The 22,446-nt window shown below is 48.3% G+C and overlaps 1 protein-coding gene across 2 annotated transcripts in view; it reads right to left on the bottom strand.

Annotated features, from left to right (window-relative positions):
- Positions 1–12,446: 12,446 nt before the first annotated feature.
- SPSB1 (splA/ryanodine receptor domain and SOCS box containing 1) overlaps positions 12,447–22,446 on the bottom strand; it is a 35,204-nt gene continuing 25,204 nt past the window's right edge. For both annotated transcript variants that reach the window (XM_064171900.1, XM_064171899.1), the window contains 2 exons: positions 18,665–19,492; positions 12,447–14,530 (listed from right to left, as the gene is read on the bottom strand). In XM_064171900.1, coding sequence (XP_064027970.1) covers positions 14,403–14,530; positions 18,665–19,358 — 822 coding nt within the window. In that variant the 5' untranslated portion in view covers positions 19,359–19,492 and the 3' untranslated portion in view covers positions 12,447–14,402. The remainder of the gene's footprint in view (positions 14,531–18,664; positions 19,493–22,446) is intronic.

Here is a 22,446-nt window from a genome sequence, read left to right as displayed (position 1 = left end):
CTTCAAGAGGCCTTTTAGGAAGAGATAATCAGGTCCCTGGAAAGAAGTGCTGCTTGGAGCCTTAACAGCCTGCAAGATGCTTTCTGCTGTGAAAAGCTGAGAAGACCCTGAGTTGATTGGGAATAATCTGATGAGGCAGGCATTATAAAAATGTGGTTCTTTTTATTTTCCCCAAAAGCCCTGCCCCAAACTATCTGCAGAACTAGTCCAGTTGTATTTGCAGGTTCTAGCTCTATTTTGTTTGTTTTCTTTCTGTATTTAGTTGTATTTGCAGGTTCTAATTCGGTCAGGAATTTTCACAAGGATGCTTATGGGCAACTTTGGTATTAGAAAAGTCAGACACCAGAAAAGGCTAAGCCATGAAATAGCTTTACTCTACTTAGAAACCAGAGGCAGAGCAGAGCCCTAGGCAGAAGCCAGGAGAGCATGGGATTTACTCATGAGGGCAGAGTAGGAGTTTGGAGAAGATCTCTGGATCTCCTTTGTGCAGCCTCTGGAAACAGCAAGTTATAATCCAGTTGTGGAACCATGTGGCATAAATCCAATGGGAATGGAACCCACCAAAGCCAAAGTGTCTGCAGACACAGCTCTCAGGAGGCAGAGCTCATGGAGCGGCACTGCCTTGGCAGCACAGACACAGCTGCACTGCTGCCGTGTTCCTGCATGCAGCGGCAGCTTAGAGCACAGGCAGGGTGGGTCTGGCCTGGGACTAGGGAGCAGGAAGCCAGGCTGTGCTGGGCCGAGGAGAAGCCAGCTCCGGGTGCTGCAGAGAAGTCTCTCCAGTGGATCAAAATGCCCCCAGTGCACCTGCGTCCACTTTCTGGTGGCTCTATTGAAAGTCTTTCCTAGCCAGCATGTTCAGTGCCCATATACAGCAGGCATGAAGCACCCAGCCCATCACCATCCCAGATCCCAGCGTGGGCTTTCCCACCAGCGAGTACCTGTGTGGGAGCAGCAGGAAAAGGCCTTTTGTCTTTCCTCCTCCAAGCCTGCACTGGGAGGGGAAAGCAGTTTCATGCCTCTGTCTTCCCCCACTCAAACCTCCCCTGACAGAGGAGGGGAAGGGAGTTTGGAATGCTCCACAACTGACCCTTCCCCAGAAATTGCCCTGCTGCTCTGGGATAGTTGCAGTCAGGGTGCTCTTTTCACAGGCTGAGTATGGCTTGGAGGGGAGGGTAGCTGCATGGCTGCACTTGGCTGGCTGCTTCTGCCCTGGTCAGTAAATCTTGGGTGCAAACAGCAAGGCAATTCTCAGGGGACATAGCCTTCACTCTCTCAAAAAGGTTTATTCTGTTTATTCTTTCACTTAGTGCTAAAAGATTCAGTGAAACTTGTAAGAGGAGATGCTGGTGACAGGCAGGAAGGGATTTATTTGTGCTAGAATAGAAAATTCAGAGGCTTTGGGGCTGCAACTGAGCAATTATTTTTATCACCTGTGTAACAACTGCCTGACCATTGCAAGTATCTGGAATGTAAGGGATTGTTTTAAACACCTCTGGCTCATGAATCTCTTGATAATGATGAGAAAGGTGTGGAGCTATTAAAAATTCCCAGCTAACCATGGCTTTTATGGCAATTTCATTTTCCTTCCTTTCCACTGATACCCACACGGAGTAAAGGTAGTTGCTTAGCACACAGAGCCTGCACCAGGAGGTGCCACAGACAGTACCGAAACGAAACAGAAACAGGCGCAGTTTTCATTCCCATGCTCTTACAAATGGAGGCAAAGCTTTCCTGTTTGGACAGATGGAAAGGGAATCAGTACCCTGTGCCTCTCACCACAGCCTCAGATCGTGGCAGGGGATTAATGCATCTCTGCAGCTAAGCCAGTAGGTATGCACTGCAGCTGCTGTAACGAGACCCTCCTGATGCAGCAGCAGTGATCAAGATTGATGAGACAGATGAAAAATATAAGCAGTGGGCAGGATCCCTTCAGCCATAAGACAGTGGTTGAGAGCAACTTAAGAGCTGAGATTTCCTTCTCTGTGGAACCTTGGGTGGTCACTACTAAGCTATAATTTGTAGAAAGCAGAGCCAAAAAGAGTCCAAGTGCCTTGGATGAAGGGACTTAGACACCACTTCTCACCCACAGTCTCATGTGTATCTCCCCCACTTGAAACAAAGAACATAAATCAGCTGTTGCCAAGCAGCCAGAGAATATAGTTTTAAACGTTGAACAGCTGAGAATGAACACGTCCACGTGTTTGGGAAAGACATGTCACACTCCCATAGGTCTGCTTGCCAGGAATCTGGGCTTGCTATATGGAACTTAAAGGATTGCACCTTGAGTTTCCCATGATCAGGACTGTTTCTTTTCCTTTGTTCTTTTTAAGTACTGTGCAGGCAGCACTTCAGTGGGAGCTGTCACTGCCTGACTCTTCTAAGATATTTATGGGGCACGTTCTGTGGTCTTAGCTTAGGTCAGCTCTACATCTTTGCTCCAGGCAGCCTCTTTGTTGAGTGCTAGCACTAAACTCTCACATTAGATGTCCTAAGAACATGGGGGTTTTGGGAAGCTAGCTATGATCCATTCCCACTAGTGCAAGAGCCATTGTTGCACCAAAGCCCTTCCTGTAGGAATAAAACACAGTTTAAGACCTGTATAGTGCAAGTCAGAAGAGGCACAAAACCATTTCCAGTGTTCCTCTGTCAACCCAGGAGATGTACCCTGGAATTGTGAGCTACATCCCCTGGTTTCTTCTTTGGAAACTGTTCACATTTCCGAGACACTGAGCACACCCTGGCATGGCCTCTGCCAGCTTCAGTCCCTTCCAAGAGATGGCAAAGGAGATGAGAACTGTGCTGTGCCTGTCTTCACACAGCCAGCCTCTCCTGCAGGTCTCTGTCTGCAGGACAAGAGAAGGAAGGAAGAAAAAACCAAACCCAAAGCCTCAGAACTATTTTTATTTACGATCAAGTCCATGGGCCATTCTTTGTCTAGACAGCTGGTATTAGTATCTGAAGCTGTCCTGGAATCTGAAATACCATTTATTTACAGGGGAAATAAAAGGCCTGGATTAAACAGTTCATAAAAATAATCTGGGAATTGACACAGAGCCCAAGGAGACCAAAGGTAACAAGAGCTCGAGCAGGCATCTTTGTTTGTCTTGGCTGTAGAAATGTTTTCTTAGAAAACAAAACAAAAACTTCCCCCTTCTAGCCACCCTCCAAAAACAATTTGGCTTCACAAGAGTGTTTCCTTTTGCTTCCTCTCCTCCCACCTTTGTTTGGCTGCTTTAAACATCTCCCTATCCACATCCCCAGCAAGGAATTTTCCAAACAAGCTGGTTAGTCAGTTGAAAAGTGGGACTGAAGAGGGGCAACTCTCACCCTTCCAAGAAAATCCTTGGAACTGGAGTTGCTGTATTTTCATCAGGGACTCCAAATGTCACAGACACAGCAAAATGGCCTGTTGACACTGACATCTAACAACAGCTTTGGTTTTGCAGCAGAGACAAAAAAGGGAAAAAACCCAAAAGGCAGGGCAGGGAGGTGGATAGCAGGAGTCCTTCATCTGCCCTTTTGCTGCCAGGGAGGCTCTGCCAGGCAGTGAGCGGTGCCTGCTGCACTTGGAATGGCTGTGGTGCAGACCACCTGTTTGGCCTGCACACCACACTCATTTTTCACTGCCAGTTGACAGATTTTAGGAGCTTTCCAGACAGAGCTAAGCAGGAAGAGAGCAAAACAAACTTCTGGGCTCCATCTGCTCCCTTCCTTTGGATGAGCAGTGCACCATGCATATAAAAAGAGTTTGATGGAATCACCCTCTAATTTTACACAGCAGCTGCCAAATTTTAAAGACAGGCTATGCCAAGGTATGAGACCTCCCTCTTTTAGAAGCCACTGGCTCCTTGCTGAGGCAGAAAGTTCAGATTAAAGCAAAGCATCAGACTCAATGCATGACCACTTGGCTAATGCAGTGCTGCAGCGCTCAAACACAGGCGGACTTCAGTCAATATAGCAGCAGCTGCAGAAGAACATCAGGCTGGACACAGACTGCCTTTGTGCAGCATCAGCAGGGACAAGAGCTGGGCTGAGGGTGATGGACACCGCTGAGCAGTTTGAAAGTATCTGGATTCAGAGGGTCTGTGAGGGGAGAAGCAACCCTGGGTTCTGTGCTCCTCAAGTTAGGAGTGCTAACACCTTCTGTTTTACTTTGCTGGTGACCAAAGTGTCCTTCCCCCATGCAGCCCTTGAACACGAATGAAGAGCATGAGCCACACCAATTACAGATGGGAGCATAGAACCCAAAGAAGGGTAGGTCAGGAATGCCCCCTCCCTGGAGGAGGTCAAGGCCAGGTTGAGTGAGGCCTTGAGCAGCCTGCTCTAGTGGAAAGTGTCCCTACCTATAGCATGGGGGTGGGACTGGATGTCCTTTAAGATCCCTTCCAACCTAAACCATCCTGTGAATCTATGAAGAAATCTGCCATTTTAACCCAATGCAGGCAGCAGAGAGGGAAACAAAAGGTCAATGCTGGATTAGCACAGGAGCTTAAATCAAGACACAGCAAAACTACCACTCTGCTCAGGTGCTAGGTTCTTGAAAACACACAATGAATCAGCCTTTCCTGCTCCTTGGGACGGCCTGGAAAGAGAGGGACATGTGGGGAGGGCACCCAGAGCATGCATTTAATTTCCAGCTGTGGTAAGAGCTCATGTGCACTCTTGTGCAAATTGCTTCTGCTGCCTGTGTTCTAAAATTCAACCTGGGCTGCAGCAAGAGCAGTGTGGCCAGCAGGCCAAGGGAGGGGATTCTGCCCCTTTGATCTGTTCTCATGAGACCCTACCTGGAGTACTGTGTGCAGCTCTGGAGTCCCCAGCACAAGAAGGACATGGAACTGTTGGAGCCAGTCCAGAGGAAGCCACAAAGATGTTCAGACAGCTGCAAAAGCTCTGCTATGAGGACAGGCTGAGGGAGTTGGGGCTCTGCAGCCTGGAGAGGAGAAGGCTTTGAGGAGTCAGTATCTGAAGGGGGCTACAGGAAGGCTGGAAAGGGACTATTGACAAGGTCTGGTAATAACAGGATGAGAAATGTGTTTAAACTGGCAGAGGGGAGATTGAAATTGAATGTTAGGAAGAAGTTCTTTCCAGTTGGGGTGGTGAGACATTGGCACAAGTTGCCCAGGGAGGTTGTGGCTGCTCCCTCCCTGGAGGTGTTCAAGGCCAGGCTGGATGAGGCCCTCAGCAACCTGGTCTAGTGGGAGTTGTTCCTGCCTATGGTGGAGGTTAGAAGTGGGTGAGCTCTGAGGTCCCTTCCAGCCTAAGCCATTCTGTGATTTTGCTGCTATGTGGGGTAGGAAGCTGTTCCTTCTTTGCTTTGCTCCGAGGCAGATACCACCGCTCATAGCACAAAGAACAACTATCCCTGCACTGCATCTTACAGAACAAAGGTCTGCTCCCTTTCTTCTTGCCTGGGCTTTGGGGTGTCTGCCACAACACCACGAGGGCAACTTTTGGTGGAAAACAGCCAAGTTTTGGCTACTGTTGCATGGTCCTGACCCAAGATAGGCAGAGTTGTCCTAGCGTGGAGTCAGTGCTAATGAGCTCAGAGTCTGAGCAGACAAACGCCGCAGCAGAGAGGAGGATGTTTTCTTTCCGCTGGCCAGAGCACAACTCTGCTGGCAGGCGCAGGCAGGACAGTCTGTCCACTTTGGCAAGCCCCTGCACGCCTGGACGTACACAAGTGTGTTTTTACATGCAACCAGGCTTGATTACACAATCTGCCTCCAAGAGAATTTGGCACAAAAGATACCTGGGAGGCTTCAGAAACAGAGCAGGCTGCAGCATGCTGCTTCTCTCACTGTTTCTAGCAGCTGACCACTGGGAAAAGCACCAAAGACGACCACCCTGATTTGCTCAAGTACCCGGCCTGCCATTTTGGAGATGCAGCAAGGTTGCAGCTTCAGCCTCAGCTGCATCTTGTGCCTTCTGACCCTTATCAAACAGCTAAGCTGCTGGGTCCACCATTCGGACACTGAACCAGCCCCTAGGCTAAATCTTTTCCTCCTCTTTGTTTTCCAGAGAACGTTTCTGAGTATTTGCCAAGTGTATCTGCTGAGAGATTAACACGTCAAAGGCTTTTCCTGACCAACAGCCTTCATGCACCTTGGCTTCTTCCAAAGCTTGATCTTCTCTTTGAGTCTTCATCCTTTCCTGAAAACGCTGTTTAACACCCATCTGGGGAGATGACATTTGATGCTGCTGCCTGTTTCTCCTACGGTCCACGTTAAGCTTCCTGGAAAATGCCTCATAGCTTGTCTTGGGATTCTGACGCTTGTTTAGGTTGCAAGTTCCCTACATTGCATACATGACTATGCCAGTACCATACTGTTCTTTTACTTGCATTTGCTGCTTGCAGGCACGTGTGCATGCCTTGTGCTTGCTGAAAGGTTCTGCAGCTCAGTGCTAGCACCAGGCATCCTTAGAGAGGAAACAAATCCAGGGAAGGTCACAGTCCTGAACATGAAATTTGGAACAGGATTCACAAACACAAGAAAACACAGACCTGAAGCATGTGGGGCACAAGTTTCTTCCTCTAAAGCTTAGGCATCCTCCAAAACATTACTTGCTGTGGATCTGCAAGTCCACCTCAAGAACGTCTCAGCTCCAGGATGCAGCTTCTCAGGATGGATTTCCATCCAGAAATGGCTGTCACTCTGCTAAACTCCAGCTTTACCTGCATTTTTCTGGCTCTTTCTTAAATGCAAATAAAAATGTCAGCTTGCCAGTGAACAATCACCTTCTTTGCTTCCTAACAATGAGGATCTCATCACCGAGCACTTCACTTGGGAAGAGGCAGTTGGCACCTCCGAGAGAACTAATTGAAAACGTCTGCACTTACCCAAGCAGGGTGCAGCATAAGGACTCCGAGTGCTCCTTTTCCTTTACAACAATCGGTTGAGAGCTTCATTTCTAGCATCTGCAAATCCAATCTTCATTGCTGCAGTTTCCCATGCTGTAGCACACCCTCAGTCAGTTGCCATTTAACAGCATTTCAGAGACCACATGTGTATCAGCACAGTAAACCTTCCAAGCAGTTAGCTGGGCAGCATTGCCAGCGGCTTCTGAAATCCTGGCATGGGGGCACTGTCTGCACCAGGTCAGAATGAGAAATGTCAAAATGTAAGCCTCCATGAGCAAATCTCCCTCTGTCTGTGATTTAGCTGGGGCAATTCATGAGGCAGGAATTAGAAATTACATAGCTATTTTCTTTCCAAAAGGCCCTGCCCACAACTATCTACTAATTAGTCACATTTGGGTGCTAATTCGGTGGGGGAAATCTTCACAAGGATGTTTCTGGGCAATTGATTCATTTAGGAGAATCAGAAACTAATGGAAAAGGTTTGGCCACAAAATGGCTTTGCCCCACTTACAAATAAAAGGCAGCTTGGAGCCCTAGGGCAAGTCTGTGCTACTCACTGTGGTGGTGTAGAAATTTCAAGCTAGTCCCTGGCTCCCTTGTGGCAGTGTTGGAACTGCTCGGCCATTGAGAGGCTTCTGAATCTTCCCAGGATGCTGGGAAAGAGGCAGAGGATCTCTGACCTGATCCTGGTTCCTGTTGGCATGGAGGTGTGGAGAGGCGCGGGCAGGATCTCTTGCAGCTGTGCAGAGAGCACCATGGCAGTGGCACTCCTTGCCACGGCATGAGGCACTTAAATGCCTTCTCCTGGGACACTTGAGGCACTTATGTTTCCAGGTAGTTCAAACCCAAAATATCAGGGCTAAGCTGGTCTGAAGCACGAGGCAGAGCAGATGATGTTGTCCAAGAGCAATGAGGCAGAGGCAGCAAGGCAGAAGTAGCACACACTGAGGCAGAAGCAGCTCCACGCTTGCAATTTAGCTCCATTTCTATGGCTTGCCCGAGTGCAGAGGCTCCTTTGGCCACAGAGATTCACCACTCAAAATGGCATTTGCAAAACTGACCCTATTAGGTGACCCCAGGGCTTGCTCACCCTTACTTAGGCAAGACACCAACAAGTACCTAAACACCTGTGAGTACCTGTTCATCACTTTGGGAGAGGACATAATGGTCCAAGCCTTTGTTTTCCTCCCACCCTTGCTTCCCCATCAGCAGAAGGGTGGGGCAAGTCAGGACATCTAATAGCCTTCCAGGACAGTCTGTTTGATTTGTTGTTGTCTTCCCTGGGGTTTCCACCTAGCTCATTATACAAACCAAACCAAACCAAACCTAACCTAGGCCTTTATAGAAACAGAGTCTGACATGATTAAGTAGCTTTGCTGGTAACAAGCACAACCCACTCAAGTGTCTAGACAGCTTGAAAAATAGAGATCATATTTAGGGTTAACAGCTGCTACTCTGCTGGACCTCAAATGAAGTAGGAACAGACCTTATCAATATTAGGAGGTCCTCTTCCAAAGAAAACATCCAGCCCAGGGCAGGAAATTAAGTTACTGGTTCAGTGGGTGGCACTTCACCTTTCAGATCAATGTAGCACTTGTGCAGCCTGCAGGGAAGGTTCTGCATTCCCAAAGTTAGAGACCAGAGTTCAGACCCTAAGTTGTAGGAAATCTTCTACTTTTTCATAGAAGAAAAAGAAAGAAAAAGCTCAACCCCTGTGTCCTAGCCAGATTCCAGTTTAGACAGGTGTGCCTTGCCTGCCCTCGGACCCTATGCAAGAATAAGTTGGAGAGCAGCTCTGCTTGTGCAGCTTTTACACAGTAATGTTTTGTTGAGCTCTCCTAAACAATAGTTAACGACAGACTCTGGTAGCAACAGAGTTTATGGAACTCGTCAGGACAAACAAGGTGCTGTCTAGGAGCTTATCCAGAAATAACAGCTATTTCCTTGGCCTGCCCCCCCCCCCCACAATGCCACCACACAGCAAAGCTTCTCCCAGCCATAAGCAGCATAGTATCAGAGCAAAGTGCAACGTGAGTCCCTAAGAAGTGTGGGCCCAAGCTCTGACCATTAAAAGACTCAACTCTGACCAAAGGACTGCAGTTTAGATCCACTGAAGGAGGACTCTGCCTGAAGGTGCTGCCTTTTGTTTTCTCTAGGAGCACAAAGCCAAGGCTCTGTGCTTCCTAACCCTTGCAGGCATATCAGGCAGCTCCCAGCTGAAAGATCTGCACAGCAAGAGCACAGATGGTTGGGATGCTGCTGGAGCAGGGCACATGATGGAAATCCTGAGGTAGCCCTGTTCAGGGGCCATGTCTTCAGACTGACTCGAATTTGTCACAGCTATAGAAACACATCAAGGTCTTAATCCCACTTGGTTGTATGTGGAAGTTTATTGTCCATCTTACTCATGGAGGGGACAACATTTAATTCAACTAAGTTACAGCTGGTTTAAGAGGCTGCCCAAGCTCTGAACTGTGGGTGTGCAGAGTAAGGCTGTTTAGCAAGGCCTAGATTCAGGCTATAAGTGCTTTTGTAAGACTGTAAATCACCTTAACTGTTATACCCTGTGGCAACATGTGAGCAGAGGAATGTGGCTGGGTTGTGCTAGTCCCAGAGAAGGTCCCAGATGAGGCCAGCAGAGGTGTGATACCGAGCCTTGGAGTAAAACACTGCCACTTGTATCTGCCCCGTGGGCATGTGACTAGGGCAGAAGGGTAGAAAAGCAGCAGAGAGGTGCTACAGGGACAGAAGGGACGAGGGCAGCTCCAGCCCCCGATGGGAAAAGCATTGCTAAGCAGTAAGCAAACTGTAAAACACAAGGCAGACAAAACATCTGGCAGCTGCCCGAAATAGTTTTCTGTCTGAAGAGCAGACAAGCCTGCAGTAGTTTAGAATCAAAACATGTGCAAGGACAGGATCAGCACTGGGATGTGTTTTGTGCAAGCACCCAATGAGTTTTGTTCTCTTCAGTGCTGTTTGTATGCCAAGGAAAGTTGTGCTTTGGGTTGGGGGTTTTAATTTTAATAGCCTTTGCTAACTAAAGGGCTGTGCATTTCCTTCTCCAGTCAAACAACTCAGCCTTTGGCGTAAGATCAACAGCATTAGCTCTGCATAGGAAGCATATGGGAGAGAAGGAGGCATGCTAGGAAATGCTTATTGTCTTACCTTATGCTGGAGAGAAGGTCAGACTGCCAAAGTGCACATCTCAGGCATGGGGAAAGGGACAACTGCCTTGTGCTGCACTTAGAGACTTGACAGGTACAGACTGATGTCTGGGCTCCAGCAGAGAAGTTGCTTGAGCTCAGAATATTTCTCAGTGCTGCAGACAAAAGAACTGGCAACTGCCCTTACCCCCCACCCTCCCCAAATGTTTCTGTCTTGACACTGGCAGAGCTTTCACCAAGATCCACAGTACATAGATTTGCTGGCACAGAGGAGCTGCACAGGAGTGCAACCTGTACCCAAGACAGGCTTTCCCTTTGGAAGGAATTGAGAGGACTACAAAAGCAGCACAAGAAATTTCTGCACCAGACACAGCAGTTTCCCTATTACACACTTTTCTAGGCTCAAATTCACCAAAGCCTCAACTGCCATGAAGAAACAAAAGCTCCTTCACTACTTGTCCAGAGCATCAGGATGCCAAGACACTCTGCAGAACTGCCACAGCACTTCTGTACCACCAGTGGACAAATATCAATAGTAGAGACCTGCTACAAAATGTAGGAAAAGTTCCAGGTGCATAGATTAGTCAGCAACAGCAGGAAGATGAGAAGCTGGCCAGGGTAGCAGGGTTGGTTTTCAAGGTAGCATTTGCAGCCCTTAATGCAACCCAAAAAGGAGGTGGTCTGCCTGCTTTGTACCAGTGCTTGAACACAGGCAAGAGCAGGGGAAGCAGAGAGCCACTGACTCATTAGGGCTCACTAATCTGTGATATCATTTGTTGATTCCACCAGGTCCAATCCCCATCTCATGACTTCCTCCCCTGTTGCCATAGTGCTGTACATAAACACTGCAGACTCCCAGCCCTGAGCAGGTCATTTGTTTCAAATATTCCATGCAGCTGGAACACAAGCCTGTTTGGGTGTCTGGAGCTGACTATGAACTAATTTCACAGCCTTCTGCACCCACCCCACCTTCTGCACCCTCCCCAGCCTGCTGCTCTCCCAGAAACCCTCCAGCCAAGCTTCCAGCACAGCAGAGGCAGCTTTCCACTGGAAGTTAAGGGGGAAGCTGGCAAGGAATTGCTTTACTGAAGCCCTCCACTGCCTGCAGCAGAACAGAATGATTATTGAGTATGATGGATATTTAAACAGGGGATCTACTACCACTTCACTTCTCCATGTGAGGAAGCCAAACACCACTGACACCCACAAATCAAAACTGGAGACAAGAACCCACTTGCCTTTATTTTTAAGCTCTCCTCACCCAGTACCCTTATAAGGCAGTCGATAAGCATACCTCTGAGCTTTAGCTGGGCCTCACATGTTGTAATGTTTGTGTGAACTGATTAAATCATTTTATCTCCACACACAAGTTGATAGCTGCAGGGAAAACATATCTGTGGACAGGAGGAGAAATTAAAGCCTTTGTCATAGCTGACAAGAAGCACCAAATCATCTCCCTTGGGGTCACTTTGGAGAGGCTTAAACTACCTGCTGATACAATTCAGCAACAGTTTGGAAGAGGAAGAGACCTGAAGGCACAACCAGCAAGCAGTTTGTACTCAACAGTATCTCCTCACAGCCCAGGAATGAAGCCTCTTGTGCAAACAGATCTCAAAATACACACAAACAACTTTTAGCAGTGGGTAGGGAGTGACTGAAAACCAATCCCAAGTGACCTGAGCTTTATCAAGTTCACGACCCGAAGAAGTTACCCAGAGCCCATCAATCAGCCATTTTCCAAGCATACATGGTACAAGAACAAACATCCCATTACTCAGCTTCACTTGCCACAGTACCTTCTGTATTCAGCTATGCTGCTCTACTGGCTAGGTAGGGAGCCTTTTCGCCCTCATCTTATTTTGCTCTCTTCTATCCACTATCCTCCTTCCTCAGGAAAAGGACAGGCAGGTAGCAGGTCAGTGATCTGTCTTCATATGAGCATCTTCCCTGCAAGAAAAATGTCCTTGCTGTAATTCAGGAGTGCAATTTGCAAACCTGCCTCATACTTTGGGTTTGCAAGGCAACCAGAGCACTGCTGGTTTGGTCTACTGGAAGAAAAGGCAGTATGGAATGATAAGCCCAGCATGGAGTGAAGCCAGTTTGAAACCAAACTCAATTCAGAAGCCAAGGCAGCTGTCTCACCACACATTTTATTCAGGTCCCTCTGGAGCAGCCACTTTCAGGCACTAGTGGCAGCTGTATAAAACCTCAGCTTACCACACCCCACCACCCTGTATCAATAGCAGCTTGTCCTCCACCTGCACACACCTTTTAGATTCCAGCTTTGCATTGGTATTCTTCCAAGCACAAACAACAGCCCTTGCATTGCCTGTCTGGGATGGCTTCTTGGGAATAAGCTCACCATTCAGGGTAGGAGTAGACAAAGAACTCTGATCATTTCGTGCACACAAACCCCAGCATTATGTAATATTTAATAAAGTTTATTAGGTTACTGAGTATTATCTACAGTCATAAAATAGAAAGTCAGAATCCAAAACTGTACAAAGTGTACTGGTGAAGTGAGAAGAGGGAGCACAAAGAGCACTACAAGTAGGAAGAACACAGCTGCTTCCCTGGACTTCTGGAAGATGCTGGTTCAAGCTGAAGGCAACCAAGCAGGGTTCCATACACAGAATTTTCTTGTGTCCTACCCTGTGACAGAAACAAGTACAAACCCCTACATCAAAGCAAAGGAAGTCATACAACATTAGATTAAAAAAGGGGGCACACCAGACCCCAGCCAGTCTTGGCACCAATTCTGTGCTTTCAAAAATATACTATGCAAGTAGTTTATTTAAAAAAAAAAGGTACCCTACAGCAGCTGTTCAAAACATGTTCTTGTACATACACCACAAATATATATTAACATTTTCAACAACTAAACTCATTTGTACCTACACAGAACTGAAAGGATAACTCAAGAAAAAAAAACACACAAAAAAAGGAAACAACAACCACACAAACTTCTGGTTTGTTTTTTTTTTTTTCAAGACAAAGAAATGTGCAAAATAACCCCAGAAAGGCAGCATAGTAACCTGTGGAGAGGTCAAGAGAGCAGCTCCTGCTAGTAAAGGAGTGTCATCCTCTTTACTTGGCTACTGAGGTGAGCATCTATTTGGGATGTGCTGATTTTGCCTGAATTGCTTGTCCTGTTTATTGCAGTTCTCTCCTGCCCCCCCATTCCCAGCTCTGGAAAGGTTCAGTTTTCTCTTGCTGTGCCCAGAGACCACCCCAGTGGCCTCTGTTTAGACCTTAACGAGATGCTGATGGTATTTCCACGGCCACACTGCTACCACCTTCTCTAGGACGACTTCCCACCCCTAGAGACAGAGAGAACTATTCCTGCTGCATAGTTAGGTTGAGATTACACCGATTGTCTAGGACAGAACAAGGCCTGGTTTGGATGACTTTAAGCAGCTTATCTAACAAGAGGAGTCCCTGGCAGAGCCATCAGAGCAACACACCAGCATGTTTCTTTAAAGCCTCAACGTGGAGGAGGCTATACAGAAAGCTAGGACCTTTAGTGTGTAACACATCTCAGCTTGTACAGCTCATCTCACCCTACTGCAGGAGAAGTTTGTCACTTCCCTGTTCTCATGTCAGCAAGGAACCCCTGACCCCAAACTAAACCCTGCAGGTTTAAGTCGGGAAAAGGGCAGGTAAAGACACAGCATGACTGCTCAATCATGAGTCAAACCCACTAGGAGGGGATGGAACAGAGGATGGAGCAGACCTGGGAAAGCAATGGTGATGAACAAGAAGGCAGGATTCGCTGTGCAGGAAATCAGACGAGAACATGGTGAGAAATCCTGGCAGACAGACATCAGCAACATAACCACCTTTGCCAAGGTGTCCAGATTTTGGTGATTCAGGGCTTGGGCTCATATTCTGGTTTTGGTTTGTTTTAACACTCAGCAATTAATTCTTTTCAGTATTCCAGACTCTTCCCAACTCCACTGGCCACCCTGTGCCCTTCCATTCTTAGAACCTGGTCTTCAGATTTCCACTCCTAATGCCTTCTTTCCCCTACATTATTTTCTTCCCTTTAGCTGGTATAGAAACTTTCACTCCTAGGCTCTACAACCTGAAGGATGCAGCCTTGCCTTTGCTCAGGAGAAGCAGGGAAGTAGAGCTCAGCTAAATGTTGCTTTCGTAAGTGTGTTGGGGAAGCAACTTCCAAAGAACTAAACACTCAGCTGTGAAACAAGGATTACTTGAGAGCTTGCCAAGAAGGGCACCTGGAGAGTTAAGCCATGGCAGGAAAACTTTGGCCAAGGAGTTCTGACAGTAGTGATGACACGAGGGTGGAGAGCCCATTGCTCAGTGGGTCAGCTCTGACATTTTGCCTTGGTTCCAACCATCCTTGAATGTGAAGGTCATTGGTAGAGCAGGTAACTCTTGAGGGAGGCTGGCAGTGGCAGTGTAGGGATCTCGTTCAGTCTCTCCTTGCCCAGAGCAAGCCTCACAGCTCGCCGACACAAATCCATCAAAGGCAGTGGTTCAGCTGGAAAGAGATACCCAAAACATTAACACCCCAACCCACAAGTTACACGTTCACATTGCCAGTTCTGAAAGTCTCCCAGAAAAGACTGAGCAAGAAAAGTGAATGCCTGGCATGTCTGCAGGAGCCAAGCCTTGCAGCATCTATGTATCAGCAACTTCAGCTCATCAAACACAGGCAGAGCACTGGGTTTCTGTAGAGGCTAATTAAGCCATACTTGTGTGTGAACAAAACCAATGCTAGAATCCCCTAATGGAAGTTCCCCCTCAGCAATGGCACTTCAAGTCAGAACACATCTTCTGGCCTGTGCCTCTTACTGCAGTACCCAAGCCACCTTTCTAAGACATTCCCTGAAGACTGCAGCTCCCACCGACTGCATCCTGTGCTACCCAGGAAGCACAGCAGGATAAGAGCTGTCAGTCACTTCCTTCGCACCTAGGTACTTCCCATGGAAAACAGAGCCACGTGTCCAGGCTTCATGTCACCACTTGTCTTGTGACATTTGCCATGAGAGGGTTCCCTCCTGTGCTGGGAAAAACGCAAGCCTTGGGCTATCTTTTTTGCATCCTGTGTTACAAGGCTGCAGAAGGCAACCCCTGTTTTTCAGGAGTGGCGACTGGGGCCCTTTGATGCCGAAGAGCCATTCACAAGATACAGGGGACTAAGGTCAAACACATCACTGCCAAAGAGCAGGAAAACGCAAATTAGCTCCTCACAGCTTCAAGACTGTCAAAGCTCACCTTTACACACCGTGGTGTTTAAGCCTAAAGGGTTTCTCCTCCCCCAAGAGAGGGCCGACAAAGCCAAGCCTCAATTAGACAGATACTGAATACCCTTCTAGTAGCCTGAGGGCTGAGCAAGGACCATTAGAAAGCTTCCTTTAGCTATCTCGGGCTGAACAGACACCTGAAGCCATCCACGAGAATGGAAGAGTTTGGCTAAGAAGCAGTTTCCAGGAATACTGGCAGATGCCAGCAGCTCTTGCTTCCACTAGTGCAAGCCAAATGAATCTGACTGTTCATACAGCTGTTTTAAACAGCTGAGAGACAGTGTAAGCTTAGAGCTTCATCATGCTACTCCTGGTTTTGAGCTGGAATAGATGCCATCAGTAAGACAGGCACAAAGTCTCTTCCTTCCAGGTGCTAAGGTAACAGCTAACACCAGAAAGCTCAACACAAGAATGTTGTCAAGTGCTTCTAATCAGGCCCCTCCTGGTTCTGCTTTGGACAAAACAAGCAGTCCAAAGGCTCCATGTAGGAAGACACTGTGAAGTGGAAAAGCTAATTTCTATCTATTTTTGACTAAAAGGAAAAACTCAGTGAGGAGTTTGTTAGCCGAGGAGAAATTTGGTAACAAGGCTGGGAAATGCATGCTTGAATTGGTCCCCTGAAGTTAGCAGCCAGAGCAGAACTAATGCCCTATTTCCCCTCTCTCCCTCCCTTCCAGGGATCACAGGCTAATTACCTGCTCCAGAGGAAGCTGCAATGGAATGTGGTGTTTGTTGGTTTTTATTCTAGTAGTTGTTTAAAGTTCTCCCAGAGCTTCAAGCATTAATTACTCCTGAGGAATCATACCCCTGTGTGCACACTTCTTTTGCACTGATAGCTGGGTGGAGAGCAAACAGATCCATCAGGGCCCCACCGTTTGTCATACATGCACTGTGCCATGGGTGAAAATGTGACTGCTCCAAGCCCAAGGTAGTGCTGCTCTCGCTTGCTCATGACCTACCACAGGACCCACACTGTCTCCTCTGTAGGGACAGGTCTCTGCAGCAGGCCTGGCACGTCTCTGCTCTGGCTGTAGGACTGCCAGAGAAGCCTGTTACTGGCAACACTCCTCTGGCACTTGCCAGTGCAGCTTACTCTTAAACCACCGAGGTACAAATATGCTGCATTCAAAGTGTCCCAATTCCTCCTGCTCCCTATGGAGATAGCTGGGACAGAGGCATTGTCTAGCCAGCATCCTAGAGGACAAGAGGCCCTGACCCTCAAAGCCTACAGACATGAACATAAATAAACTCCAGTTTAAGGGCCTTAAAAGGAGAAGATCTTCTTCCCACAGAGATTAAGGAAAGAAGTTTGTCCTCATGCAGTCTGCACTGATAACCCAGCCTGTCAGGAGAGCCGAGAGGAAAGGGAAAGCACACACACATCTGACCTCCCTCCATTCACCAGCTCTGCAATCACTGGACAGAGCTGCTATTGAATGCTCACGAGTGCCTAGAGCCAGACACCTTCTTTCTGTCTCTGCCAAAACAGCGTCCTGTCATTCCTGGCCTCACGCCCACACTCCACTCGGATGCTGAGAGCACACCACAACCAAACCCAGCGCTGGACGTGGCCACTTCCTTGCTAAGTGTGCTGCTGTGCCAACAGCTCCCCAGACTTGCTGGCTTGGAGGGGAGCTGCAGATTTTGGCTTTGACCTTTCAGGAAAGCCTGGTTGCTGGAGCTGCTGCCCTTCTGTAAGCTGCTGTGGCAGGAGGAGCTGGGTTTTCCTTTGGTGAGAAAGTGCTCTGCCAAGAGCTCTCTGCTTGGGCTCGATGAGTTGAAAGCACATTTCTCAAAGCATTTAGGGATTCTGCTCTCAGCCCTTTTGTAAGGCTCTCCTGGTTATTCCAATAGCTCAGTTCTGGTGCCCAGTGTCAGCCTGACAGTGTTCAAAGACAGGCTGGACAGGGTCTGAAGGAACCTGGTCTGGTACAAGGTGTCCCTGCCCATGGCAGAGGGGTTTGAACTAGGTGATGTTGTTTGAACACTGGAACAGGTTGCTTAGGGAGGTGGTGGAGGCCCCCTGTCTGGATACATTCAAGGTCAGACATAATGGGGCTCTGAGCAACCTGATCCAGTTGAGGATGTGTCTGCCCATGGCAGAAAGATTGGACTAGAGGAGCTTTAAGGGTCCCTTCCCACCCAATGCATTCTATGCTTCTATGATACTTAGGTCCTTTTCAACTCAAACCATTCCGTGATTGATTCTACGACTTAGGATCTTTAAGGTCCCTTCAGACCCAAATCATTTGATGAATCTACTAACAACCATCTTCCCTTTTCACTGGAGAGTCGCTTTTAATCCCACCTTTCCCTCCATCTTTAACCCACAAGGAAAAGAAAAAGGAAAGCCCCAGGATATGGTTGAGTGGTCACAGTAGTTGAGCTCTGGCTGGACTCAGTCATCTTAAAGGCTTTTTCCAACTTGATTGATTCTGTATCTCATGTCACCATGGCCAGGGGTCTACCACTGCTGGCCCAGCATTAGAACATGTCGCAAGCACCAACAGAAGAGCTCAGCATGCTCCAGCCTTCAGGCAGACACTGTTCTGGAATACAGGGGAAACACTACTCTTTTCATATCCATACTGCCAAATTTATTTCACTAACAACATAAATCCAAATTTTAATCCACTTCCTTCACCTCTCTCCTCCACCCTACCCAAAGAACTGAGTCACAGCCTAGCCCCATGGGAAGTTCTGACTAGGATAGATAACAGACTTTAGCACATTTGGACAGCCAAATTTATTACTAAGCTAGAGATTGATGTCCCTATTAGTAAAGGGCCTGGCATGTGAGTTGGGCTGGCTGCAATATCCAGCCCCACACCAGGAATGAGAGCACACCACACCCTGAAAGAAGCTAAAGTGAGCTACTTGGTGTGAAAGATGAGACATCCCCCTTTCCTTACATAGGGACACAGCTTCCCACTCTTGCCTGCAAGGGATTCTGAGAATTCCTTTATTAGGCATTTAAGGACAGCAATTGTTCCTCAGAGGCTGTTTCCTGCAAAGAGACACCAGGATTACACTGCCAATAATGTAACTGTCAAAGGGACATTCCTGCTGAGGCTTGGGTAACAATAGAGTCATCTCTAGGCATGCAGCTGACATCCCCTTCTTCCCCCACAGCACCTCCCAGGCCCTGCTTGCTCCCTGCAGTGCCCTGGCCATCACACACACGTGCAGCCAAACACTGCAACAGGCCTTTGCCTTTAAGGATTCAGAGCAGTACCTTGCAATCCTACTGCTGCCATGATATCCTCACCTGAGAGAAAGGAAAGCCCTCCCCAGGGTGGTCTAAGTAAGCCCGCACTGAGGCGGCAGAGATCTGTGCCGCCAGGGCACGCAGAGGGAGTTCTACTCACGGTCAAGTCCGTTCAAGTAGCGCATCCGTATCTCGCAGTGGCCCCACACGGCGCTCACCACTGGGTACAGCTTCTTCCCTTTGAGTCCTCGAAAGGCAACGCCCATGTACTGCCCATCCACGATGAAGCTCAGCGTCCCATCGTCCATGTCCAGAACCACCAGGAAGGAGTCTGGCACGATGAAGGTTTCATCTGGTTCCAAGAAGGCAGGATAAGTTTTGCTGGGCTGGTTCTTGCCATCGTGGTAGAGTCTGTTGCGCCCCAGGTCCCACCCCCAGGACTCGTGGTTGTTGCCCACGAGCGTGGTGTACCCTACTGAATGCAGCGGGGCGTCTGCCGTCGCCACCCCGACCACGGCGTGCGTGCCGCGCTGCCGCATGGCCCAGGTGATCTGCCACACGTGCAGCCCTCGCGTGTAGCCCACCTTGCCCCTGATGGCATCTGTGCTCTGCGCCACCGGATGCCGGTGAAATATCAGTTTGTCATCCTCCTTCACAAAGACGTTCAGCGAGCGGTCGTCGTTGTTCCACGAGTGCAGCAGCTGCACCTCATAGGACACTGGAGGCATGTCCAGAAGTAAGTCCAGACGCGTGGGTTTGCTGTAGTCCAGTCCTTGGAGCTCCTGTTTCAGTGGCCTGTACACAGGGTCCCTCATATCCACAGTCTTTATCCCACCTGTGACCTTCTGACCCATGGTGTGCTCCGATTTTGCCTATTGATAGGCTCCCAAGGCAAGCTCATGGATTGCTGCAGCTGCTCCTGCCGTCACTCAGCCCCACAGAAAAGCTGCTGGGAAGCCTCGTCCAGAGCTGCCCGGGTCAGTAGTGCCTGAAGGATGGGAAGAACAAGAGAGCTCAGCGTTAGCACATGGGCCTTGGATGCAACAATTATGGAGCAGTGTTCAACTGTTTGTCCTGACAACTTCTCCTTCCTCTCCGCTAGCAAGGAAGAACAATGCACATTACTTACACAGCCTACTCTGCAGTGCAAGAGGTAACAGATCAAAGTCAGACTGGATGTGAGGAGGAAATTCTTCACTACGAGTGGCAAGAGCCTGGAATGGGTTACCCAGGAAGGTGGTTGAGGCCCCATCCTTGGAGGTGTTCAAGGCCAGGCTGGATGAGGCTCTGGACAGCCTGACCTAGGGTAGGGTGTCCCTGCCCATGGCAGTGGGGGTTGGAACTGGCTGATCCTTGTGATCCCTTCCAACCCTGACTGATTCTAAGTAGATACCTACTAACTTTCTAATGCTCACTCCAGAAAGGCACTTCAGTTTCTGGTTCTTAGTCTAGGGAAGGTAAAGATTCAGCCTTGTCTTTACAGAGAATGCACCACTCCTTATTGCTGCATTATTAAACCCAAGGAGACTACATCTGTATTGGGGCTGCCTCCAGCAAATCTTGCTTTCATGTCACGACTATCTATAAGCTGTCCAGGCTGGAAAACAGCATCTGCAATACAGAGGACTCAGACTCCAGTACACACTGATGTTTGAGATGGTTTCCTTTTTGTCTTTGGTTGGTAGGACAGAAAGCAGTGTCTTGTATAAGCATATGTTTGCCTGGTCTCCCAACCCTAGCTCACACCACCAGGTCAGTCTGAACAAGACATCCAGTGAAGGCTCAGGCTGCCTACTGCTGTTCACTGTTCAGCTCCTCTCAACCACCATGGGGAACTCCTGCCAAAGCCACCTCTACAGCTATCCACAATGGAACCACATCAGACGAGACATCTAACAAATGCAGACAGCTCCAGTCAGATTCTCAAAGATATATCAGAGCTGACAGCTGCATTGTCTTTGGACCCTCTACCAACATCCCATAGCTGACTAGTACTGAGGGATTACTGATAGGGACAACTGCTCTGCAAAGCTTCAGTCTGAGCTGTTCCTAACAGGAAAGAGTGGTATTACTGAACAGACTTCCCCCTCTGCTGCTCTAGAGAGGGTGGAAGCAGCCTTCAGGACAGAACACATTCCTGAGGGTAGCTCCCACTGCTGATAAAAGAAAGCAGGCTGCCTTGCAGGAGGGATGTTTGTGTGTTCTATCAAGAAGAGGCTCACAGACTGACATGCAGGACAGGCACTACAAACAGGCTACTACCTGCAATGTTTCTCCAGGACTCAAACCAGCTTATTCGTGTACCACACCAGATTAGCACTTTGTGTTCTCCAAGCTGGTACTTCAGTGCTTCCTTTGCAGTGCTCTAACATCTGACAGATGTTAGATGAAGACAACCAAACTCCAAACTTTTTTTTTTGTGCTGACAGCTGTAAATTAAAGCTCTTGAGGAACTTCTAGAATCCCCTAGAGTAAAGGGTAGGTACTGCAAAGGCACACAAGCATTGCCTAGGGTTTTACCCAGTCATAAATGCCTTACAAAATGCCATTTTCTTCCTTCAGCACAAACAGTTCCAAAAGAGAGCTGCAGCACTGAACACAAACCATCTCCTCACAGCAGCAATCAAACGAGGTAGGTGCCAGGCAATAAAAATGAAGGCTTCTCCCTTTGGAGTTACAAACCTTCCTCAGATCAGCTGGCAAAGCAGCTAGCAGCCATTGATACAGGGCTGAGGAGATAATTCTCCTCAACACCACTAAAGCTTTGCTAAGTACACTGGAAGCCTGACTGCAAGTCAAAATCTGCTGAGTCCAGCCTCAGGGGCCACCCTTTCCAGCAGCTATTGGTATCACTGTAGTAGAGAGAAGAAACCTGCAGAATGGTTTGTCTCAAATGAGCAGCTTCAGGTGGAGCAGCTTCTCTTCTCCAAGAGTTAAAAACTCCCCAGCTTCAGAGTCCAGAGGATAGAGCAAGATTCTTCTCTAAGTTGAGCAGTTTTCCTTCCAAACTGCAGAGAGACCTCTCAAACGTTCAAGGCAGCTTGGCCAGAGGAAGGAGCTGACTTTGGGTACCTCTCCTCCATCCACCAAAGTGTCTCTGCTCTCACTCAGCAACACAAACAACCTTCTGTAAGAGAGCTGCCAAACTGGGGGCAGCTATTAGGAGTATTAGAAGTGGGAGGGAGTGAACTAGCTTTCTAAGAAAAAAAAGTGTTATTTTAACATTTCCTGAAGTGAGGCAATCATGCAGGGCTCCTGCCAGCTAGTCACAACACTTACTCACAAGCAAGGACCTCATCTGGCATAGAAAACAGAGCATGAATCAGATGCATCTGAAAAATGTTCGCAGACATCAGCAGCAAGGCTTCAGCTGGGAGGTGAGAGGGAAGGCTCCTGGATGCCCAGGTTAAGGATCAGCTCACCAGCTTTATAACTGTGGCCCTGGACATGCTACTGGGACAAAGCTCAAATCCTCTTGCTCTTAAGGAAAGAGAAAAGACTACTTCTCCTTCCCTTCCTATTGTTCCATGCCTGAGGTCCTACCCAATGTCACATCCCAATGCACATTAACAGGCAGCGACACAGCTTCAGGGATAGAAGGTGTTTTGTTAAGCAGCTGCCATTTAAGGTTCAATCAGTTCATTAGCTGGCAAAATAACTGAGACATGAAGCAGGTTAAATAAGTACCATGTACAACATCAAAACAAGCCTTGAATTACATAAACCAGCTGGTCAACAGCTGAAAATAATCTAGGAACAGGAAAACCAGCTGAGGGACAGCAGTCACTGGACAGCAGGCTCCAAGAACACAGGCTCCCTTGCTCTGTAAGCCTAAGGCACAGCGGTATCTCAAACCAAGGGATCCCAAGAACATGCTGATAAGAGCTCAAGTGCACTGTTGCCACTGTCTTCCAGAGACTCTGACACACAGTAATGAATCCT

This window comes from Pogoniulus pusillus, chromosome 36 (assembly GCF_015220805.1).
Source record: "Pogoniulus pusillus isolate bPogPus1 chromosome 36, bPogPus1.pri, whole genome shotgun sequence".
Taxonomy (NCBI): domain Eukaryota; kingdom Metazoa; phylum Chordata; class Aves; order Piciformes; family Lybiidae; genus Pogoniulus; species Pogoniulus pusillus.
This window is presented reverse-complemented; position numbering and strand designations above follow the sequence as displayed.